General features: G+C 42.0%; 1 protein-coding gene across 1 annotated transcript in view; it reads left to right on the top strand.

Moving 5' to 3' along the window:
* Positions 1 to 26,788, top strand: part of SLC29A4 (solute carrier family 29 member 4) — a 613,917-nt gene that overhangs the window by 458,411 nt on the left and 128,718 nt on the right. Inside the window, exon 11 of the mRNA XM_075181351.1 lies at positions 1,663 to 1,786. Coding sequence (XP_075037452.1) covers positions 1,663 to 1,786 — 124 coding nt within the window. The remainder of the gene's footprint in view (positions 1 to 1,662; positions 1,787 to 26,788) is intronic.

Raw genomic sequence — 26,788 nt, 5'->3', positions numbered from 1 at the left:
CCACACTGGCACACAAGGCTTCTAGGTGCTCACAGACTAGCAAGATCCACACCAGCGAACAAAGGGTTAACTCTTCACACCTCCAGACAGTTACACAAATGGAAATGCAAGCACACACTAAGCTTGTTAATCAAATGTATCAACAAATCACACACTGGCATTCAAAGGGTTAACTTAGTTGAGCTATTTCTTCTTACCAAACTAATGGATTCATTAGAGTATCAAGGACGCATCATATTAAATTATAGATTTAATATACAAAAGTCAAGGGCATTCAGATATAAAAATAATTAATAAACAATTAATAGATTGACATAAAATACACAAGCAATACAGTTTAAAATAAAAAGGATTAGATTCAGAGTATAACTTACATCGTAGTGGTATATTCTGGCCAAGGGAAATTGACTTGGAAGATGGACAGCTTATTAATGTGAATTGATTTCCCAAAGTCTGACAATTTGCTGTACCTGGTCTCAGCCTTTTAAAGACACTTTCACACCTCTTCCTACCCCCAGGGGGTTGTGGCCTGTGACACTTTTTTCAATCACCATTTGCATGTTGCCTGATTTACTAACCAATTCTACTATGTGACCTAACTTTTCTGTGGAGCACACAGATCCAATTTTTCATTTATAAATCCCCTATGAATTGGTCCTTCTTTTGATATCAAACATGCCCAGATACAGTGTAATCGTAGGGCTTATACTCATTTCCTTAACTTCTCTGTGGGGTAGAATTCTGAATTTGACATATGAGTTGCCCTTCATCATGCTATGGAGGAATATGTGGTTGATCACTACTTTTATTGATTTTAAGTGGCATATTTTAAGACTGAATTCTATTTGTTTATATAAAGTATAGCCAAGTTAGCAGATGGGCTCTGTGATCCAGACACCATGCTGAGCGGTTCCTAAAAGTCTATTCAGGTGTCAAACTCCATCCCAGGCCAGGCTATATCTCACAGCAGGGGCTCTTTGAAGCTGCCATAGGTGACACTCCAATCTTCTCACAATGGAGTGTGCAAAGCCACCATATCAGACTTTCTGTCTTCACATTTTACACTTTAATAGTTCAATTTATCAATGGATTCATTTGATATAACATATTTACATTGCAGTTATGGATTATCCCTTATTCCCCTCAATTATGTGATGGGTTAACCCTTATAAATAACTGTAAGTTCTCTATGTTCACGACAGAGCACATAGGTTTGCAAACATACATCCTTGCAAATATACATGAACCTTCTAGCTTAGCGGAATTTCAGTTCTAATTATGGAAGTAAGTGAAGCACAAGTTAGTACTTGTGTTGCATGCAAGTGTAGAGCTTGCACCCAGGTGTAGATGAAAAATATGTCTTGAAAACACACATTTCAGTTGCTACTGTTGCAATATAAACATGGCCTAAAGAAAATGCTTTTTTCTTATTGAACATTTAATTATAAAGGTTTCTCACAAGCAAGAGTTTTTATTTTTGATATTGTTAAATATAGAAAGTTAGTTTTTATTTTTCATATTTTTAGCAACCTCATTATATTTCTGAAATTTCTTTACAAAATTATTATGTAGCTAAATAAATTCATGTTCTATACAATAAATGAAATTCCTCATAAATAAATTGCATTAATTAATTGTGTTATGATATATACTACCTTTAAGGAGAATAGAGCTACCACAACTGAAAACAGCATGGAACTGCAGTCAGATTTAACAACTAGAGGAACCTACGTCAGGTTTGATGTTCCTGTTCCCAAACTAAAAAGCAGCTGGCCAAACTTCAGAGGTAAGACATATCATTGTTAATATTAAAATGTAAAACCTTCTTTTTTCATTCTTTGACACTTTACTCCAGAAACTTAACTGTGACATGAAAAATAAATAGAAAAATAAAATTGTACCATATATATATATATATGAGTACAGCTTAGCATGGTGACGACTGTTGGAGCGCAATATTTTGCTCTTTCTGACTAGATGAGCTGGGTGGATTGAGATATAATTGTGTAGTTGTAAGTGCATGACAAATTAAGAAATGGGAATGTCGGCTTTGTCTTTTAATTGTGCAGTGAAGCTTTCCTTGCTCAATTATGATTAGAAAACACCTCACTTTGCATTTTTATGTCAGTATAAAAAAACCTTGAATTGCCAGAAATAAACTCATACTCAGCAGAAGCCAAAGAGGCATCGGTCTATCTGACATTACATCCTTTACAAGAGCAGCTCTCTTTAGATATGTTTTAGAACTAAGAACATTTCAAGAATAAGACTGAATAAGAGATGTTTTTTCGGTTTATCCCTGCCACACTAATCCATCTCCCAAAATCCCTCATACCTAGACAATTCCTTTGTCATATTCTATTTTGAGACTCTTATAGTGACTGAATTTCTGTAAACAATAAACATAATAGACATTATACATGCACTTGTTTTATTCCAATCTGCGGTAATCAAGCATTTGCTACTTGCCTAGAGAATGCCACATTCTTGGCTTGGAAGAATAAGGGTATTGCTGCTATAAAATATGTTTTCGACCCTGGGGGCAATATCTATACCTTTCAACAATTAAAAGACAAAGCAGACATCCCGAATTCTCATTTTTTAATGTACTTACAACTACATAATTATATCTCATCATTGTTTGTAGATAGCATCATTTTGCAACCCCCTGATGTAATGGGGTCCATTATCAAACTTTACAAAAAATACAGCATATAAGATTCATTACCTGTATGCTGATCTCACATGGGCTGGCATACAGGCTATTTGGGAAAGAAAAAAGAGACTTAGTGCAGGGATATCTCGGACTTAAATGAATCTGATTACCTGGTAACTCACTTTGAAATCAATTTAAATTCTCTTATCTCTGCTAAGCTACAGGAGATTCACATTAAAATAATTAACAGAGCCCATGTTTCCCAATTGCAATGAAAACACATGATAGAGGGGGAAATGGGGATGTGTCCAAAATGTAAAACACAACAAGCTACTATAACCAACAACCTCTGTGTAAGGAATTACCTTGACACTTGCACCTCTGACCACTAGAGGTCTCTGTATTTGCAAACTTGCTGTAAGGAATTACCTTGACATTTGCACCTCCGACCACTAGAGGTCTCTGTATTTGCAAACTTGCCCTTAGATTTGCCCTTATCCAAGATGGCCAGTTTGGAATCAAGGAGAAACCATCTTGGATCCTGTTTCCTGTTTGGGCCTATAAATGGCACTTCCTGGTTCAGACCTATGCTTGAGTATTCTGCTTGCTCAGCTCCTGCTACCTGCTCCTCTACCTTGCATCTGTGACTACCTGCTTGTGTACCGACCCGGCAAACGTCTGACTACCCTCTTGTGTACCGACCAGGCAAACGTCTGACTACCGGCTTGTGTAACAACCCGGCAAACGGCTGACTACCCTCTTGTGTACCGACCCGGCAAAATGTCTGACTACTCTTTTGATATCTACTCGGCTATTGGGCTTCAGGTATTACCACCAGTATCATTACAGGATACTCAAGCCTTGAAATGGATCCCGCCGAAGATATACCTGTTAAGCGGTGCGTGGCAAGTTTAACCACCGTGCTAATTGAATGCCAGGCGGAGCTGAAATTCCTGAAGGACAGTTTTTTGGCTCTTGACTCACAGGTTAAGCAAGAATTTCAAGTTATCTCACAAAAAACCCGTGACGCACATAGTGGTTTCCAGGAATTTCTAATTAGACTGTCTCAACATGAGGAACGTATCTCAGAGTTGGAGAAGGGGTCACCACAAGTGCCTGTAACTTCACCATACCCTGCTGCTCTCCCTCTCCCACCAACCCGGTTTGGAGGGGACCCTCAAATGTTCCGTGGATTTATCAATCAATGCCAGCTGCATTTCCAACTGTATGAGTCCCATTTCCAGTCTGAAAAGTCAAAGGTGCGGTGTATGCTTTTACTACTTAAGGACACTGCCCTTGCATGGGCCTCTCCTTATATTGAAACTTCTAGTCCAATATTAGAGAAATTTGATGACTTCCTCAAAGTAATGATACAAACCTTTGATGATCCGAACCGGAAAGATACTGCTGAAAAAACATTATTGAAATTACGTCAGGGGAGGCTCTCAGTTGTGGAATATACTGCAGACTTTCGAAGATGGGTCCTTGATACTACTTGGAATTCTGAGGCACAGCTGTCTGTCTACCGTAGGGGACTTTCTGAGACCATTAAAGATGAATTAGCCCGAGCAGAGACACCAACTGAACTTGAGCCTTTCATTATCCATTGCATTCGAATTGATGCTCGTCTGATTGAGAGACGACAAGAAAGGAAGGCCTTAACCTGGACATACCCCAGTTATCGAGAACCCACAACTTCAAACTATTATGGGAATTCTGAGGTAAAATCCACTACAGAATTTGAGTCTGAACTAATGCAAGTAGACACACTTCACAAACGTAGTTCCAATGAGAGAAGGGAGCAACGACGTCAAGATAATTTGTGCCTTTATTGTGGCAAACCAGAACATTATGTCTCAAATTGTCCTAGAAGACCTCAGAAGACAGTGGCTAGCTTAGCAGATGCAGACTTTTCAGACCAGGAGTCTGTGATTTCCGACATTCCTCAGCATGTGAATGTAATTATTCCTTGTCTCTCCTCTTTAGCATCAACTGAAAAGAATAAGGGAAATAATAACTCACATTTCTCAATTCCAATTCGATTCCAGATCGGTGCACACTGCATTTCCAGTACAGCAATGGTGGACTCTGGTGCGAACGGCAATTTTATGGACATTATGTTTGCTAAGAGAAATAAGATTGAATTTAGAGAGAAACAGATACCAGTATTAATGGAAACTGTGGATGGTTCTCCTTTGAACTCTAGTCCAGTTACTCATGAAACCGAACCCCTGGACCTCGTAATTGAGCTAAACCATCATGAGACTCTGACATTCTTACTAATCTCTTCTCCCCAGTTTCCTATTATTCTGGGAATTCCTTGGTTGGCTGCAAATAATCTATCCATTAACTGGGAATCAAAGACTATTTCTTTTTCACAAGAAACATATGCTCCGGAGACTAAACCTGAATCCTCTGTTGAAGAGGTGAGCAAGTTATATAATTCCCCTCCTCATGTTTTGGACCAGCTACCTCCACAATATAAGGACTTTTCTGATGTCTGTAGTAAGAGGAATGCTGACAAATTACCACCTCACAGACCCTATGATTGTCCTTTGGATTTGTTACCTGGGGCTGCTATACCCTTTGGACGTATTTATCCATTAGCCGAGCCAGAGTTAAAGGTCCTCAAGAATTATGTGGATGAAAGTTTGGAAAAAGGTTTTATTCATCCTTCTACGTCTCCAGCAAGTGCACCTATTTTCTTTGTGAAAAAGAAGGATGGTTCATTACGACCATGTATTGACTATAGAGCGTTGAATAAAGTGACAATCAAGAACCGCTATCCACTCCCACTTATTTCAGAATTACTGGAGGGGCTTCGCTCAGCAAGAATTTTCACAAAATTAGATCTAAGAGGGGCATACAATTTAGTTCGCATACGATCTGGCGATGAATGGAAGCCTTTTGATGTAAATATGGACATTTTGAACATCTGGTGATGCCCTTTGGACTGTGCAATGCTCCTGCTACATTCCAACATTTCATGAATGATGTCTTTAAAGATCTAATTGACCAATTTGTTGTCATTTATCTCGATGACATACTAATTTTCTCAAATTCACAAGAGGAGCATTAGCAACAGGTTCGAACCGTACTGGAATGTCTTCGCAGACACTGTTTGTACATTAAGTTGGAGAAGTGTGAATTCTACCAAACACAGATTCAGTTCCTGGGCTATATCATCTCACCTCAAGGTTGAGAATGGACCCTAGAAAGGTCCAGGCTATAGTAGATTGGCCAGCTCCAAGAAATGTAAAAGAGGTACAAAGGTTTGTAGGGTTTGCCAACTTCTATAAACATTTTATTAAAGACTTTTCGAAGATTGTGACGCCAATCACTCAACTAACCAAGAAGGGATCGTCTTTCTATTGGTCTTCAGAAGCTGAAGGGGCTTTTTCTCTGCTTAAGACAAAGTTTACTACAGATCCCATATTAATATATCCCAACCCAGAACTTCCTTTCATCCTTGAGGCAGATGCTTCAGATTCAGCAGTAGGGGCAATATTATCACAGAGAATAGGAGAGAAGATGTTATTACATCCATGCCCTTTTATCTCTCGTCAAATTACTGCTTCAGAAAGAAATTATGATGTGGGAAATAAGGAACTATTAGCCATTGTGGCTGCATTTACTGAATGGAGACATTTGCTTGAAGGTACTGCACATCAAATTACCGTGCTTACTGACCACCGGAATCTAGAGTTTGTTCGGTCTGCCAAAAGACTTTCTCCGCGACAAGCCAGATGGAGTTTATTCCTAAATCGTTTTGATTTTGTTATTTCTTATAGACCTGGATCCCGAAATGAGAAAGCTGATGCTCTATCCAGAGCATACATGGAAGACTCACCACAGCTTGATCCTGAAAAAACAATCAGTAATCTAAGTCAAATTTCCTGGGAGCTATTGGCACTGGTGAGCTGTTATCTGACATCAAGGAGGGTTATAGAACTGATCTGATCCTTTCAGAACTCCCTACAGATTTACACTTGACCTATCGAGATAACATTTGGAAGTATGGACATCGCTTGTATGTACCAGAAGCAGCACGATTAAGAGTACTGCAATTTGTCCACGACTCTAGACTTGCAGGCCATAAAGGTGTTTGGAAGACTTATGAATTATTATCTCGTTACTTCTGGTGGCCGAAATACAAGTAGGATGTCAAAACATTTGTATCAGCCTGCAGTACTTGTGCCCAGTTTAAGACTCCCCGCACTGCTCCACTTGGACTCCTACAGACTTTGCCAGTCCCTTCTTGTCCATGGGGTTCAATCTCCATGGATTTTATTGTGGATTTACCATCATCCAAGAGTATGACTACAATTCTGGTGGTTGTAGATCGACTCACAAAGATGGATCATTTTGTGCCCTGTCGTGGACTTCCTTTTGCAAAAGAAATAGCAAAATAACTAATCAAGGAAGTGTTTTCGTCTACATGGAGTCCCTGATAATGTAGTCTCTGACCGAGGAGTACAATTTACTTCACGTTTTTGGAAGCAGTTTTGTAGTGCTCTTAATATTAATATCAAATTATGAACTGCTTTCCATTCTCAATCCAATGGACAGACAGAACGCACCAATCAGACTTTAGAACAATACCTACGGTGCTACATTTGCCATCTGCCAGATGACTGGATTAACGTTCTGTCAATGGCAGAGTTCTCATATAACAACTCACAACACTCATCCACAAGACAAAGTCCTTTTTATGCCAATTTGGGGTATCATCCAAACCTACTCCCCAATTTTCCACATGATTTTTCCATACCTGCTGTCACATCCAGACTAGAGTCAATACAGAGTAATCTTGAAGTATTAAGAGAGACATTGCAACATGCACAGGACAGTTATAAGAGAATTGCAGACAGACATCTTAAAGCAGCACCAGTTTTAAATGTTGGTGACGATGTTTGGCTTTCTACAAGAAACCTAAAAGTAAGCGTGCCTACTCCTAAATTAGGACCGAAATATATAGGTCCTTTTAAAATTTTGTCCCAAGTCAGTTCATCTGCCTTGCGACTTGAACTCCTAGGAACTATGAAGGTTCATCCTGTCTTTCATGTTTCCTTACTGAAGCCAGTAGTTTCAAATCCATTTCCTGGTCGTACCTTGCCTCCTCCAGATCCTGTTCTTATTGATGAACATGAAGAGTTTCTGGTAGAGAAAATACTAGATTCTCGAATATTTAGAAATAGACTTCAGTATTTGATACAATGGCAGGGATATGGACCAGAAGACAATTCATGGGAACCAGAAGAAAATGTCCATGCACCTCGATTACTGCGGGAATTTCATCAAAGATACCCGGAGAAGCCCTGCAAAGCACCGTCCAGAGGACGTTATTGAAAGGGGGGAATACTGTAAGGAATTACCTTGACAATTGCACCTCCGACCAATAGAGGTCTCTGTATTTGCAAACTTGCTGTAAGGAATTACCTTGACATTTGCACCTCCGACCACTAGAGGTCTCTATTTGCAAACTTGCCCTGTTTCCTGTTTGGGCCTATAAATGGCACTTCCTGGTTCAGACCTATGCTTGAGTATTCTGCTTGCTCAGCTCCTGCTACCTGCTCCTCTACCTTGCATCTGTGACTACCTGCTTGTGTACCGACCAGGCAAATGTCTGACTACCCGCTTGTGTACCAACCCGGCAAACGGCTGACTACCCTCTTGTGTACCGACCCGGCAAAATGTCTGACTACTCTTTTGATATCTACTCGGCTATTGGGCTTCAGGTATTACCACCAATATCTACACTCTGGGAATGTAGAATTACGTTTTGGAACAAAGTTATTGACTTCATTAATGCTACCTTTAATGTACAAGTTAAGAAAAATCCTACAGATCTTATCTTTTGCCGACCTAAGTCACTGGAAGTCGTATTTGCTATCTTCAAAAATATTGCCTATAATAAGTGTAATTGTGACAATTGCGAAACAATTGATATTACAGCAATAGACATCTCACATTCCTCCCCCCCTGAGCTCCCTCAAAATTGAATTGTTGGATATACTTTATCTAGGTAGATGGGTGACTCTTCCAGACATAGAAGCAGGGGGCAAAATATTTGACAAGAAATGAGATATAATATATATATATATATATATATATATATATATATATATATATATATATATATATATATAGCACACACCTCACTAATAAACGTGTAGGTCTGGCTTCCAAAGACCAATATGTTGTGATAATATGTTATGTGTGTGCCTGTGGTCCAGAGTAGGGGGGTTGAGGGTTCCTTGGTCTCCCTCTACTGTTGCTACAGACTAGACACTTCCCAACGAAGACCCTACTATACCTAGACCAAGGTGGAGGCACTGTGCGATATGGAATACAAGGTAAAAAATGAATTTGCAGACAGGTCACACAAACTAATACATAAACCCTAGCCGGAAAAAGGGGTGTTGCACATTTATATACACACAAATCATATAATCCACTCTGTTTAAATCAGACTGCTGTACTACTTGCTCAACCACTCCCTACCCATGCTACAGTTATTTCAGTCCCCTATCTCAGCACTGTACTTAAATTCTATTTAAGCTTTTTCTCCCATCACAAGTAGGAAGAAATTATACTGTTTTTCAACCACTCTCCTCTCTCATGACTCTGCAAAATCTCAGCTATTCAATCACCTGCTCTTTATTACTCTCCATTCAACACTTCCACCCACTCCCCCACATGGCTCCCCACATCATTACTTTATACTATCCAGACATCCAGGAATACACTACATTTGCTGCAGCCTAGCTCTGCACTACTTATCTGATTACACTGGACATTGCAATTAGGCAATTCCTTTAATTCCTCATTTTTGCTATTTTACGCATAAATCCCAATGCTTGCCAAAATATTTTTTTTAATCTCTTTGCATGGCATTATCTTTAGGACTATATTATCCCTCACCCATCCTGCAACACACACCTCTGTCCACATTGCCCTTTCATTACTTCACTCACCTCTAGTGAACACTCATGAACTCTTTTGCTATTTAAATTCAATAACTTTAACAGCCTCACCCTGCCGCCAGAAACTAAAAGGACACACATCTTACAATCATCTTTCCTATCTTTCTTACTCCCTGCTTCCTAATCCAGGTCCCCCTCACTTCTCCCACACACATATATCTGAACACTACAGAAATCTAGCATACCTCAAACACATAACCTGTCTCCCCTCTCTTCCAAAGTCCTTTAAATGTGCCCTTTGGAATGCACGCTCTGTTTGTAACAAACTTACCTCCGTACATGATCTCTTCCTCTCATACAACCTCAACCTTCTAGCAATAACAGAAACATGGCTCACGCATTCAGACACTGCCTCACCTGCAGCCCTTTCACATGGTGGTCTACATTTCACCCACACCCCCCCAGACCAGGAGGCAGACAAGGAGGGGGGTTGGGCTTCTTCTCTCCCCACAGTGCACATTCACAGTTCTACCAAGTGTCCCATCACTCACATTCACATCTTTTGAAGTACATGCTGTTAGGATTTTTAACCCATTCTCTATGCATGTTGCTGTCATCTATCGCCCCCCTGGTCCACACCAACAATTTCTTGAACACTTCTCTGCATGGCTCCCTCACTTCTTATCTACTGATATCCCCACCATCATCATGGGTAATTTCAACATCCCTATTTCTAATCCACATTCCAATGCTGCTTCCAGACTACTCTCTCTAACCTCCTCACTTGACCTCTCCCAGTCGATTGAATCTGCTACTCATCAGGATGGCCACTGTCTTGATCTTGTTTTCTCTAGACTATGCTCAGTTTCTCATTTCCTTAACACTCCTTTCCCCCTCTCAGATCATCACCTTATTAGCTACTCGCTCACCCCCAGTTCTTTACCCTCCCTAGTGTCAAACTCTTCCAAGCCTCCTCGTACCCGCAGGAATATCAACGCTATTGATTTTCAACATTTTTCCACCTCTGTCACTCACCGGACCGTGAGTGCCTCTTCCCGGACATTTAGGAACCGTGGTCGTCCTCCATCCTGAGGGTCTGCGCATGCGCAGCCCTTTCCTATACTTCAGTGTATGTCCCTTTAACTCAATTGGCAGATCAGGCAACACTCCCTATATTAAGCACCTGTGGTCAACACCACGTTGCCTGATCTTGGAGTCTCATTCCCCATGAGTCTCTGAAGGTGTTCCTGTGTTTCCTCGTGTATTCAGCGCTGCTGATTCCTGTGGTTTCCAAACCACTTCTACTACTGTGGTTCCCATACCACTTCTACCTCTGTGGTTTCCACACCACTTCTACTACTGTGGTTCCCATACCACTTCTACCATCAACTGTATCATCGTGACTGTGAGCTGATTCCTATCCGCTGCCTCCGTGCACTACAGTCTTCTATACCACTTCAACGCTATTATATTCCATTGTGACTGTTTGCTGATTCCTATCCGCTGCCTCCGTGCACTACAGTCTCCTATACCACTTCAACGCTATTATATTTCATAGTGACTGTTTGCTGATTCCTATCCGCTGCCTCCGTGCACTACAGCCTTCTCTCCTTATCCACTCACCTGTTCATCATCAAGTCTGTGAGCTGATTCCTAGCCGCTGCCTCCGTGCACTACAGTCTCCAGCTTGCAACTCGCCTGTGTTCATCATCGTGACTGTGAGCTGATTCCTATCCGCTGCCTCCGTGCACTACAGCCTCCAGCTGGCAACTCGCCTGTGTTCATCATCGTGACTGTGAGCTGATTCCTATCCGCTGCCTCCGTGCACTACAGCCTCCAGCAGGCAACTCGCCTGTGTTCATCATCGTGACTGTGAGCTGATTCCTATCCGCTGCCTCCGTGCACTACAGCCTCCAGCTGGCAACTCGCCTGTGTTCATCATCGTGACTGCTAGCTGATTCCTATCCGCTGCTCCTGTGCACGTCAGCCTCATCTCATCTCTCCCGTGGGTCCGCAGAGTCCTGCTGCCGCTGCCAGCGCTATCGTCCATCTACTGCTGATCCGCTCTCCACGCCTTCCTGTTTCCCGCTGGTCTCTACCCTCCTGTCAGCATTGGATTCGTATCTCATCAGCTACTCCTCTGCTAGATCATCTCCATTCTCCTGGGTCCTCCATGAGTCCAGTTCCATGTTTTACTGATTCCTGTGGATTCGTGTCCCTGTTGGTCTACTTACCTGTGCGCTGCACCTACTAGACCCCTGCCTCTTACATCCAGGGACTTCTCATCCTGTCGGCCTCCTGCCGCCCAGGTATCACTGCACTCCTATCTGACTGCCTTCTGAACCACGGTATGCATACTTCTCATTGACTGTGCTGGTGTATTGCATATCTTGCTGGACTGTGTTGGTTCTCCTCTGGAGTCTGCAATCCGCTGAGTCTTTTGCCATCATTGACTGTGTTACCTTGTGCTGGATTACTTCAGAGACTTCCTACATTTGCAGACCTGTTCAGTCATTTATATATATTGTGCATATTACTGTGGATCGTGTTTAATGTGCCCGTGTACATCCTGTGTTGCAGTCTCTCCCCGTACACCTCCTCACATATATATTCAGTGGTACAACTTGCTGAAGGCAGACCACTGATTCCTGTTCCGGTATCACCTGTTCCATTCCTCTCACATAGCAGTGGTACAACTTGCTACCGCAGACCACTGACTTCCCGGATACCTCCACTTGGATTCCATTCCTTCACTCAGACAGCGGTACCACTTGCTATCCACAGACCGCTGACTCTCATCACTTCCTCGTTTCTGTTGGACATTCCTCCTCACTATAGCAGTGGTACAACTTGCTATCGCAGACCACTGACTACCTCCACTTGCCCTTGTCCATACAGTTCCTCGTGTATTATTACCTCCATATTACCAGTGCTGCTAGTCATAGACTTTCCTGAGCATCTCATCATCTACTATTGCCTGTTCCGTGATCACCCTGCTACCAGAGCACACTATTACCATCTACATTGCTCTGGTAAGCTTACCACCTGGTGATCCCTGGGTAAAGACTCCTAGTGCCCGTGACAGTAAGATCAGGCCATGACAGACCCAGATACGGAACCTACCGCCAAAGACATGCTGCAGCATCTGGTCAGCCGTGTGGAGCAACAGGATGCCCGCCAACAGCTGTTACTTCAGTGTTATCAGTCATTAACCTCCCAAGGAACATCTGGACAGACTGTGACAGCTACTCCTGAGGCTTCTGTGCTTTCCTCCGTTTCCCCAGTGCCATCCCAGGTGTCTACAGCTTCCACGCTTCACCTGCCTACTCCGTCAAAGTACGATGGAGACCCCAAAACTTGTAGGGGTTTCCTTAACCAATGTTCAGTCCATTTTGAGCTCCAACCTCAAAATTTTTCTACCCATCGTTCCAGAGTGGCCTATCTTATCTCTTTGTTTTCAGGACAAGCCCTGGCTTGGGCCTCCCCTCTGTGGGAGAGAAATGATCCTATATTGCAAGATAGTGCCAAATTCATTTCTACATTTCGAAGTGTGTTCGATGAACCAGGTCGTGTGACCTCCGCTGCTTCCAGCATCCTCCGCCTACGACAAGGACCTCATACAGTAGGCCAGTACGTCATTCAATTTAGGATCTTAGCCTCTGAACTTCAGTGGAACACTGAAGCCCTAGTTGCCGCCTTCCTGCAGGGGCTCTCCGATAAAATTAAAGATGCACTGACTACTCAAGAGCTTCCTTCGTCACTTGAAGATTTGATCTCTCTATGCCATCGTGTTGATATGAGATTTCGTGAAAGGGAGGCTGAGAAAACAACTTCTGCTAAAGCACCTCTTCGTTCTAACCCTCAATTTCGTCCAGTTTCAACCTCTGTGATTCCCATGGAGATAGGACGTTCCAAATTATCTTCCGAGGAGAGAAAACGAAGAGTAAAGAATAGACTCTGTATCTATTGTGCTGATTCCACTCATATTCTCAGCTCCTGCCCTAAGAGATCGGGAAATGCCAGGCCCTAACTAGTTCCGGAGAGGTGAAGTTAGGGTCCCTGGAGTCCTCTCCATCTTCCATGAAATCTAAAGTCTGCGCTTTTGATGTTACGATTTCCTCTGCTACCAAAACCTTTGAGTCACAGGCATTAATTGATTCCGGAGCAGCAGGAAATTTTATTTCCAAATCATTAGTAAATCAATGGTTTCTACCAGTGATTACCTTAAAAACACCCATTACTGTGACGGCTATAGATGGATCACGTCTCATCAACGGTCTCATCACTCAGAGTACGTCTCCAGTAACACTTCAGATTGGTGCCCTGCATCATGAAGTAATATCGTTTTTAATCCTTCCTGTTACGACAAGTCCGATTGTCTTAGGCCTTCCATGGCTTCAGTGTCACTCTCCCCAGATTGACTGGCGCACCCCTCAAGTCACGTCTTGGGGGCCTGAATGTCACCATCGTTGCCTTTCCCAACTTATTCCTCTCAAAGTACAGCAATCTTCCATCTCATCTACCTCACCGGGACTCCCTCCTCAATATGCTTCATTTACCGATGTGTTTGATAAAGCTCAGTCTGAACGTCTTCCTCCTCATCGTTCTTGGGATTGTCCGATCGACCTTCTACCTGGCAAGACTCCCCCCAGGGGCCGGGTCTATCCACTCTCGTTACCTGAGACTCAAGCTACATCTGAGTATATACAGGAGAACCTCCAGCGTGGGTTTATTCGACCTTCCACCTCTCCCGCTGGAGCTGGGTTCTTCTTCGTCAAAAAGAAGGATGGATCATTACGCCCTTGTATAGATTTTCGTGGACTCAATGCCATTACTATCAAGAATCGGTATCCCATTCCGCTGATCACTGAGCTATTCGATCGCATCAAGGGAGCCCGTATTTTTACTAAGTTGGATCTTCGTGGTGCCTACAATTTAATCAGAATCCGTTCCGGTGACGAATGGAAGACAGCGTTTAACACCAGAGACGGGCATTACGAATATCTGGTAATGCCTTTCGGGCTGTGTAATGCCCCCGCTGTTTTTCAAGGCTTCATCAATGAGATCTTTCGGGACTTATTATATGAATGTGTCGTCGTCTACCTGGACGACATATTGATCTTTTCCCAGGACCTGCCTTCTCACCACCAACACGTGGCAGAAGTCCTCTCCAGGCTACGAAAAAATTCATTGTTCTGTAAATTAGAAAAATGTTCATTCGAATTGCCCCAGATTCCATTCTTGGGGTATATAGTTTCCGGAGTTGGCCTGAAGATGGATCCAGACAAGGTGAATGCTGTACTACATTGGCCCCAGCCAACTACTCTTCGTGCTATTCAGCGTTTTTTAGGTTTTGCCAATTACTATAGACGCTTCATTCAAGACTTTTCTTCCATTGCATCTCCTATTGTGGCCCTGACTCGAAAAGGGGCTAATCCTAAGCAATGGTCGCCTGAGGCTCTTCAAGCCTTTCAAACACTCAAAGAGTCCTTCTCTTCGGCTCCAATCCTTCGACAGCCTGATGTGACACTCCCCTTCTTTCTAGAAGTAGATGCCTCTAATGTGGGCTTGGGAGCTATTCTCTCCCAACGCTCTGAACAGCAAAAATTCCATCCTTGTGCCTTCTATTCTCGGGGTCTTCTGCCCGCAGAGAAGAATTATACTATCGGGGACAAGGAGTTACTGGCTATCAAAGCTGCATTAGAGGAGTGGAGATACCTATTGGAAGGAGCTCGCCATCCAGTGACGATCTTCACGGATCATAAGAACTTGTCATATCTTCAGTCTGCTCAATGCTTGAACCCTCGCCAAGCAAGATGGTCTCTTTTCTTTTCCCGTTTCGAATTAATAATAACCTTCAAACCAGCTGCCAAGAACAAAAAAGCTGATGCTTTATCTAGAGCTTTTGTGACGTCCTCTGATATAGAAGAGGTTTCCAACCATACCATTCTAGACCCCAAATGTATTTCACTGGCTGCTTCATCCACCAAAACGCTACCATTTGGGAAGACTCTCGTGCCTCCTACTCTAAGGAGGAAAATCCTTTCGTGGTTCCATGCCTCTCGTTTTTCTGGACACGCCGGTGAACACAAGACCTTTGAGATGCTCTCTCGAAGTTACTGGTGGCCTTCAATGAGGAGAGACGTCAAAGAGTTCATTGCTTCCTGTGAATTATGTTCCCAATTCAAATCTTCCCGCAGAACTCCAGCAGGGTTGCTGCGACCACTACCCATTCCGTCCAAGCCGTGGACCCATATTAGTATGGATTTCGTTACTGACTTACCACCTAGTAAGAATCATAACACTATTTGGGTGGTGGTGGACAGATTTTCGAAGATGGCTCATTTCGTCCCTCTGTCTGGTTTGCCTTCCTCGTCTATCCTGGCTGAACATTTCATTAAAGAGATCTTCCGCATCCATGGATGTCCGTCTGAGATTGTGTCAGATAGAGGAGTACAATTCGTTTCCAGATTCTGGCGAGCCCTTTGTAAAACCTTGGGCATACGATTAGCACTCTCATCTTCTTACCATCCGCAATCTAACGGACAGACTGAGCGTGTCAATCAAGATCTTGAGACTTTTATAAGGATGTTCTCTTCAGCCAATCAAGACAACTGGGTAGAGTTGCTTCCTTGGGCCGAATTCGCCCATAACAACATGTACCATGAGTCATTATCCAAAACTCCATTTTTTGTGGTCTACGGTCACCATCCGTCTTTTCCGGAATTTCCTGCCCTCCCGCCCACCCAAGTCTGCCTGTCAGACCTTTAAAAATATCTGGTCTCAGGTCAAAACCTGTTTGAAGAAAACATCTATCAAATATAAATCTTTCGCAGATAAGAAGAGGCGGGCTATTCCACCACTAAAAATTGGAGATCGTGTCTGGTTATCTACTAAAAACATTCGTTTGAAGGTCCCATCTATGAAATTCGCCCCTCGTTTTATTGGTCCATATAGGATCATTCAAGTAATCAATCCAGTATGTGTGAAACTTCTTCTTCCTAAGAATCTTCGGATTTCTAATGCCTTCCATGTGTCCTTACTCAAGCCTCTTATTATCAACCGTTTTTCAAAACCTCCCTCAGCTCCGCAGCCAGTTCAAGTTCATCAGGAGGAGGATTTCGAAATTACTGAGGTACTAGACGCAAAAATTTCGCGAGAAGTACTCCGTTTCCTCGTTCATTGGAAGGGCTTTGGTCCTGAGGAGCGCTCTTGGATCAAAGCTGAAGATCTTAATGCTCCTGCCCTTTTGAAGAAGTTTTATTCCAAAAATCCGGACAAGCCCGGTTCCAGGCGTTCTGTGCCCACCTTTAAAAGGGGGGGTACTGTCACTCACCGGACCGTGAGTGCCTCTTCCCGGACATTTAGGAACCGTGGTCGTCCTCCATCCTGAGGGTCTGCGCATGCGCAGCCCTTTCCTATACTTCAGTGTATGTCCCTTTAACTCAATTGGCAGATCAGGCAACACTCCCTATATTAAGCACCTGTGGTCAACACCACGTTGCCTGATCTTGGAGTCTCATTCCCCATGAGTCTCTGAAGGTGTTCCTGTGTTTCCTCGTGTATTCAGCGCTGCTGATTCCTGTGGTTTCCAAACCACTTCTACTACTGTGGTTCCCATACCACTTCTACCTCTGTGGTTTCCAAACCACTTCTACTACTGTGGTTCCCATACCACTTCTACCATCAACTGTATCATCGTGACTGTGAGCTGATTCCTATCCGCTGCCTCCGTGCACTACAGTCTTCTATACCACTTCAACGCTATTATATTCCATTGTGACTGTTTGCTGATTCCTATCCGCTGCCTCCGTGCACTACAGTCTCCTATACCACTTCAACGCTATTATATTTCATAGTGACTGTTTGCTGATTCCTATCCGCTGCCTCCGTGCACTACAGCCTTCTCTCCTTATCCACTCACCTGTTCATCATCAAGTCTGTGAGCTGATTCCTAGCCGCTGCCTCCGTGCACTACAGTCTCCAGCTTGCAACTCGCCTGTGTTCATCATCGTTACTGTGAGCTGATTCCTATCCGCTGCCTCCGTGCACTACAGCCTCCAGCTGGCAACTCGCCTGTGTTCATCATCGTGACTGTGAACTGATTCCTATCCGCTGCCTCCGTGCACTACAGCCTCCAGCTGGCAACTCGCCTGTGTTCATCATCGTGACTGTGAGCTGATTCCTATCCGCTGCCTCCGTGCACTACAGCTCCAGCTGGCAACTCGCCTGTGTTCATCATCGTGACTGCTAGCTGATTCCTATCCGCTGCTCCTGTGCACGTCAGCCTCATCTCATCTCTCCCGTGGGTCCGCAGAGTCCTGCTGCCGCTGCCAGCGCTATCGTCCATCTACTGCTGATCCGCTCTCCACGCCTTCCTGTTTCCCGCTGGTCTCTACCCTCCTGTCAGCATTGGATTCGTATCTCATCAGCTACTCCTCTGCTAGATCATCTCCATTCTCCTGGGTCCTCCATGAGTCCAGTTCCATGTTTTACTGATTCCTGTGGATTCGTGTCCCTGTTGGTCTACTTACCTGTGCGCTGCACCTACTAGACCCCTGCCTCTTACATCCAGGGACTTCTCATCCTGTCGGCCTCCTGCCGCCCAGGTATCACTGCACTCCTATCTGACTGCCTTCTGAACCACGGTATGCATACTTCTCATTGACTGTGCTGGTGTATTGCATATCTTGCTGGACTGTGTTGGTTCTCCTCTGGAGTCTGCAATCCGCTGAGTCTTTTGCCATCATTGACTGTGTTACCTTGTGCTGGATTACTTCAGAGACTTCCTACATTTGCAGACCTGTTCAGTCATTTATATATATTGTGCATATTACTGTGGATCGTGTTTAATGTGCCCGTGTACATCCTGTGTTGCAGTCTCTCCCCGTACACCTCCTCACATATATATTCAGTGGTACAACTTGCTGAAGGCAGACCACTGATTCCTGTTCCGGTATCACCTGTTCCATTCCTCTCACATAGCAGTGGTACAACTTGCTACCGCAGACCACTGACTTCCCGGATACCTCCACTTGGATTCCATTCCTTCACTCAGACAGCGGTACCACTTGCTATCCGCAGACCGCTGACTCTCATCACTTCCTCGTTTCTGTTGGACATTCCTCCTCACTATAGCAGTGGTACAACTTGCTATCGCAGACCACTGACTACCTCCACTTGCCCTTGTCCATACAGTTCCTCGTGTATTATTACCTCCATATTACCAGTGCTGCTAGTCATAGACTTTCCTGAGCATCTCATCATCTACTATTGCCTGTTCCGTGATCACCCTGCTACCAGAGCACACTATTACCATCTACATTGCTCTGGTAAGCTTACCACCTGGTGATCCCTGGGTAAAGACTCCTAGTGCCCGTGACAACCTCTCTCCAACACCTTCTCTCCCCAATTTCTACATTCTCCTCCCCTGATCGGGCAGTACCCCATTTGCATCAAACCCTAGCAACTGCCCTGGATCAAGTGGCTCCAGTGACACTACATACTTTGCGTAGAATTCGTTGCCAACCGTGGCACACTACAGTAACACGAACTCTACAAAAACTTTCTCGTAAAGCAGAACGTCACTGGCGTAAATCTTGTGCCTCTAATGATTTCATCACGTATACTGATATCTACCACTCCTACAGAAATTCTCTGGATACTGCTAAACAAGCTTACTTCCAATCTCTCATCTATGCTCAGGCTTCCAACCCCAAACGCCTCTTTAACACATTTAACTCTCTTCTGAATCCTCCTGCCCCAAATCCTCCAACTAACATCAGTGCACAGGATCTTGCTTCATATTTCAAGGACAAAATTGATAAGATCATGCTTGAAATGGTATCTCCCTTGACAAGCAATCTGCTCAATTCCCTTGTAGCACCCTCTGACTCTCTCTTTTCATTTGATCCCACAAAGGAAGAGGAAGTTTATACTCTCTTCTCATCTTCCTACTCTACCTACTGTCCTCTTGATCCCATTCCCTCACAAATTGGTATGTTCCTGTCTCCTGTGCTCATTCCCCCTCTAACTAAAATCTGTAATCTATCTCTTTCTACTGGTATTTTTCCATCACTTTTCAAGCATGCAGTGATTACTCCCATTTTAAAAAAACAGAATTCTGACCCTAACTCTCTTGTAAATTACCGCCCCATCTCCCAGCTCCCATGCCCCTCCAAGCTTCTCGAGAGAATTGCCTACACCCGCCTCACACACTTTCTTACAGCAAACAACCTATTGGATCCTCTTCAGTCAGGCTTTCGCTCTCAAAACTCCACAGAGACTGCGTTGACCAAAGTTGTCAATGATTTGATCACAGCAAAAAATAATAACCAATACTCTCTTCTAATTCTCCTGGATCTCTCTGTTGCATTTGACACTGTTGACCACTCTCTCCTCATACAAACGCTACAATCCCTAGGTCTTGAAGGCACTGTCCTATCCTGTTCTCATCCTACCTATCTAATCGCTCTTTCAGTGTTAATTTCTCTGGATCCACCTCTGCTCTGCTTCCTTTATCAGTTGGAGTTCCACAAGGCTCAGTCCTAGGTCCTCTGCTATTCTCTATCTACACCACTTCTCTTGGAAAACTAATAAGCTCCTTTGGATTTCAGTATCATCTCTATGCGGATGATACACAAATTTATCTATCCTCTCCTGATCTTTCACCATCTGTGTTGTCTCGCGTTACTGACTGTCTTTCTGCCATTGCATCGTGGATGTCTTCTCGCCAACTCAAACTCAATCTTTCAAAAATTGAATTAATAATATTCCCACCCAAAAACAGAAGCTTACTGCCTGACATTTCTATTTCTGTTGATAACATGACCATAAATCCCACCCCGCAAGCTCGTTGCCTAGGTGTAATCCTTGATTCACAACTGTCGTTTATTCCCCACATCAACTCTATATCTAAATCATGTTACATACACCTAAAGAACATTTCCAGAATACACACATATCTGTCACAAAAACATTAGTTCATGCACTCATCACCTCCCGCATCGACTATTGCAATTCCCTCCTTACTGGTCTTCCCAAAGTGAGACTTGAACCCCTACAATCTATTCTGCACGCAGCGGCTAGATTCATTTTCCTTACAAACCGTTATTCCTCTGCTGAGCCACTCTGTCAGTCTCTACATTGGCTGCCTGTATTTCAACTAATCCAATATAAAATTCTTCTACTAACATACAAGGCCATCAACAAAATTGCACCAACATACATTTCCTCACTTGTCTCGAAATATCTCCCTACTCGACACCTCCGTTCTGCACAAGATCTACGTCTCTCCTGCACTCTCATCACATCCTCCCATTCTCGGTTACAAGATTTTTTCCGGGCTGCACCCACTTTGTGGAATTCCCTCCCATGCACAGTAAGACTTTCCTCTAGTCTTCAAACCTTCAAGCGTTCACTGAAAACCCACCTCTTCAGACAAGGTTATGATATTCCACAACCATCATCTTAATTTCACTAGATTACCCTATTACCATCCTCTACACTGCTAACGCAAACAACAACCTTCTGACCAACATTGCAACACACATAGCCCACTCAGTACTTTTACCTTTGCAGTCTGGCTGATCCATTGTGCAATATAATGTAGCACATGCCCTTTTGTTTCTAACTCCCATTGTCCTATAGATTGTAAGTTTTCGAGCAGGGTTCTCTTACCTCTCTGTCTGTATGTATTACCCAGTATTGTCTTATTACTGTTTGTTCCCAATTGTAAAGCGCTACGGAATTAGCTGGCGCTATATAAATAAATGTTGATGATGATGTTGATGATGACACATATATACATATATATACACACACACACACATACACACGTATATATATATATATATATATATATATATATATATATATATATATATAATGTGTGTATATAAATGTGCAACACCCCTTTTTTGTGTGTGTGTGTGTATATATATGTGTATATATATATTGTAACAAAACACGGGCAGGGCGCCTCATAGTGTATTACCAGGATTGTAATCAACGAAATATGTATTAACATGCGTACCGTGAGATTTAGAATAGACAATCTTGGAGTGAGATGGATCCTCTTTGAGAATTGTACCTCCAGATCTCATACTCTATAAAAAGATAATGCAGAAAGAGCAAACATAGCGTAATATTGTAATGTATAGTATACACCACATGCAGGTGACAACACCACTTTCACCAAACTGCTTAGAGTGCTTAAGGTGTTAACCCAGATATATCATTCAAAGCAGGACACCAGTACAAACATGTCTATATATAGAAATGTATAATATGCGTACCAGATGTCCCAAGGCCGAGAGCACTTCTAAATCAGTAAGCAGGAAACTACTTTGCATAAAACATGTGTTCCAATACAAAAGCCTCTTTCAGTGGCGGTATAATATAATTCAAAAAGATTGTGATGTAATAAACAATGTATAATGTATAATTTATTAAACGAGTGTAAACAATAAACTCACATATAGTAATGGAATCACAGCTGATGGATAACGCGTCGAACCAGCTATCCATCAGCTGTGATTCCATTAAGTATATATATATATATATATATATATATATATATATATATATATACATATGTGTGTGTGGTTGTGTATGTATGTATGTGTGTATATATATATATATATATATATATATATATCTACTATATAAAAGCCTAATGGCGTGTGTGAAAAAAAAAACAAGCTGCAGCGCCACCTGCTGGGCAGAGTTATACACTGACCTATATATTTCTTGAAGGAGAAGTGACAGTTGGGAGTGGTTGGTGGTTGCCGGGGGTGACAGTGGGGAGTTTTTAACACCTTAAGTAGCTTGATTTGACTAGAATGCATGAATATCATGCACGGGTTAACTGACCTACTAAATTCTTAGTGTGTGTGGGAAAAAAAACTCAAAAAGGGCTGAAATTTGGTATACTGACATTATTGACGAGTTGAGGGGTCAAACTCATTTTCCTGAGGTAATTTTACCTCATGAACACACATGTGTACAGTTGCGGATCCAGGGGGGTGCGATCGGGGCAATCACCCCTCCCCCTAGCAGGGGTTTGCTGCCGACGGCTGCACAGTATGTGCAGGTCCGTTTGGCAATGACAGTGTGAACCCGGCTGCTCTGATTGTGTTTTAAACACAATCAGAGCAGCCGGGCAGCACACTGTCCCTGAGGTTTTAGAACAGTAAGACGATGGAGATGAAGGATGTGGCGATGAAGATGAAGGATGAGGTGACGGAGAAAAATGATGAGGTGGTGACATGTGGACAAAACCACGTTAAAAAAGGGCGCTTGCATCAGGAAGTAACGCTCTTCACCTGAGGAGGCCTGGGCTAGGCCCAAATGCATGACCAGAACCTTTTTAACACCTTAAGTAGCTTGATTTGACTAGAATGCATGAGTATCATGCACGGGTTGACTTGTAACTTATATATGTATATATATATATATATATATATACATATATGTATGTGTATATATATATATATATATATATATATATATATATATAATATTTTCCTCCTGATGAAGTCCTTTTTACTTTACGGACGAAACGCATTGAGGATCGAGGATTATTATGCACTTTAGGATATCGTGGTACCTATATAAGAGATCCGTTGTGGATATATTGAGATTGACAACTATCTGCCCTGTGGAGGACACATGCCTGTCCAGATGAGTACCATCAAAGATACCTTTACATGCAATTTTGTGAATGAATTTATGTGAGTTTGATACCTACTTTTTTAATAAATCCTGGTATATACAGTACTATACTATTTCAGTTTCTTTTATTATATTGTGCTACTGAGGTTCAAGTGGTTGCCAGTGATCCCCCTGATCGATGAGAATTGCAGGATTGAGAGACATCTATATGTTGGATACTTCAGCAATTCCACAGATATGCCTAAATCAGTACTATTGGTGATCACACCCGGGATTCTAGTATATTGGCACGAGTGTTTTTATCTGATCACTATGCTGGTTCTATCTGCATTGTGAGAATCACAATGTACGTGTGTTTTCAATCTATCACACTTCATTTACTCTCACAAACTTTGTTGTGTTTTTATTGTGGTAATACACTATGTGGCACCCTGTTCCTTTTATCCTTCTTTTTTAGATATTCCAGATTCACCATCTGTTTTTGGGACTGGCTGCCTCCTGCAAATTGGACTTTGTGTTTACACCAGTATTGTTTTTAAGCAATACCATTGTATATTGACTCTGTACACAGAAGTGGGTCACGAGCCCCCTTGTTTTGGGTATCTGTTGTGTGTGTGTGTCTGTGTGTGTATATGTATATGTATATATATATATATATATATATATATATATATATATATATATATACACATACAAGTTAGCCCTTGCATGATAATTATGCATTCTAGTCAAATCAAGCTACTGGGGTCTTAAAAAGGTTCTTGTCATGCATTTGGGCCTAGCCCATGCCTCCTCAGGGTAAGAGCGTTACCTCCCGACGCAAGCGACCTTTTTAATGTGTGTTCATGAGGTAAAATTACCTCGCGAAAATGAGTTTGACCCCTCAACTCGTAAATTTAGGCTTTACTACCCCTCCCAAGGGGGGAAGGGGGGATGATGGAAGTTAACTGACTTCACTATTCTAATTTTTTTGTCAAATAATGTCAGTATACCAAATTTCAGGTCAATTGGATGAGCTCTTTCTGAGAAAATAGTTTAATCCACACACAGACTAACACACGCCACTAGGCTTATATATATTAGATATATATACACACATGTGTGTGTATATATAAATATATATATATATATATATATATATATATATATATATATATATATATATATATAACAAATACAGACATAGGTCCTCTGCACTCACCATGTACAGACTGGGGTGCAAGAGGGGGTTGCCCACATTGTATGGACAAGAAAACAGGGATACTCTGCACTCTCCAAACACATAATTGATGCTATATCAAGTACTGTTCTATATTAAAAACAGGGAATGTTGGTTCCACATATTGCAATATATGTTTAAGGTGACCAACTGACGCCAAAGTCTTCCCATTCTGGTCAGTCCTAACATGATCAAATGCTATGCTATTTTATCTGTGCTTAAGGCTTACCTGCACACGGCTTTTTTTTTTTTTAAATCTTTTTATTAGTTTTTCTCAGAAGTCAGAAAAAGACATGACAGTAACAGTAACAAACACAAAGTATACAATACCAATTACTTATTTAGATGCGTTCATATACAATCAAAATTTTAGTCCAATGACTGAATTTGCTTAAATTATACATCGACAATATGTATAGCTTTATGCTTATAACAATTTAAAATCTATATCGAAGAGAACAAGAAAAATATGGTTTTAAGGAAAACAAAAGAAAGAAAAAGGGGGGGGGAGTAGTTGCCACTTTAGCGAGCAGAAGTCAGCCAAACAGTACAGATCAATCTTTTTCCAACCTAGTAGTAGTCTGTGTCTTTTAGGGAATATAGAGGGAATAAGACTAGAGATTATTTTTGTAATTTTTCTCTGTATTCAGAGTGAACTCAAATCCTCAGCATCCGAGAGAGTAAGCAGTACCTTTAGACACGAATAAATGATTTATTTATTTTTTTCTCATTAGGCGGGTCGAGAATTAGCTTAATTGTTTAAGTAAATACCAAGTAGTATATTCAAATAATTTATAGATATTTTGTTGGATCGAGGGTTCTAGCGACTCAATATAAGTGCCCCATTTCTTCTGAAATCTTTCTCCTCCTTTTTCTATGTCTGGAAGAGTGGCTCTTCTGTCCAAATAAATAATATTCAAAATTTCAATTTTGAGCATCTCTAGAGATGGGGGGACTGGCGATGCCCAAAATCGCAAAATCAGTTTCTTTGCTAACGTAACCAATACAGTCAGAGCAGGTAAAATCCCATAGCCGGGTAGGCATTCCTTCCAACTGTTGAAGTCAGCCAGCAAGAGAGGTTCTGCAGCCAATGCCACCCCTGATTTAAATGTGTTGTTAATGAAATCAACAACTTTATACCAAAATTTCCTAATCTTCCTGCAGTTCCAGAAGTTATGTAGCCAGTCTGCTTTTTGAGATTTGTATTTTGGGCATAGTCCTGTCTCTCCCTCAACCATAAACCCACGTCTTGACTGTGGTATATATGCTCTATGAATCACCTTCAAGTGTATTTCCTGGAGATGAGCAGTAGATAAGGATTTCCAGATTAATTCAAAGTGCCGAGTTAAGGTGATTTGGCTCATTTATACTAGAGATGTCTTTTTGCCACGCCTTCACTGTTCGGTTCCAGGGGGTTATATTTTGCGTAGATAGTAGATCTGCATAAATATACCTAATTTTAAATTTGATATTTTTCAAAAAGGAGAGCAGACTTTCCAAACTATCTGGGTTTTCTTTAGATTTCCTCGGATCTAGGTTTGAGTTTGCATAATGTCTAAGTTGGAGATACATAAAAAACTGAGAATTAGAAGTCCCTAGTTTTTCTTTTAATTGCTCAAAGGAATAAACCCTGCCACCCGGGTCAAAAATGTCCCTTATTGCCATTATTCCTTTATCACGCCATGCGAGATAGTTAATATTTTCTAAACTGGGTTGATATGCAGGATTACCCCAGGTTGGGAGATAAGAAGTGGTTTTGAAGTCTCTATTATACTTTTTGTTAATATGGATCCAAGCTTTGTGTGTATCCTTAAAAAATATATTTTTATCAAATTGTGGCGGTATCAAGGCTTTAGGTAAATGTAAAAGTGCTGCCGGGGAGTATGGATGAAATAGAGCGTTTTCAAGTTTTTTATCAGTATAGCAATTACGTTGAAAAAAGCCAGTCAGAGATGTATCTGAATAATGCTGCTCGTGTGAATAAGTTTATATCAGGCAAGCCTATTCCTCCTTGTGATTTTCCGAGAATCAGTTTGCTTTTTGGTATAGGAGGTTTTTTAGAGTGCCAAATAAATTTGGAAAACAATTTTGTGCAAACATGCGTGTCCAGTTTGTTTAATCCTATAGGGAGCATTTGAATTGGATATGATAGCTTTGGAAAAACTACACTTTTTATGACCGCATTGCGCCCTAGGAGAGAAAGTGGGAGATCATGCCATTTGGTTAAGAGCATTGATATTTGTTTGATAATAGCAGGGTAATTGGCTCCATAGAGGTTTTGGAGCTTAGCTGGGATATGAATTCCTAAATACT

Source organism: Mixophyes fleayi, chromosome 7 (assembly GCF_038048845.1).
Source record: "Mixophyes fleayi isolate aMixFle1 chromosome 7, aMixFle1.hap1, whole genome shotgun sequence".
NCBI classification, from domain to species: domain Eukaryota; kingdom Metazoa; phylum Chordata; class Amphibia; order Anura; family Limnodynastidae; genus Mixophyes; species Mixophyes fleayi.
Note: the sequence above shows the minus strand (reverse complement) of the source record. Positions and strands in the feature narration are given on the sequence as shown.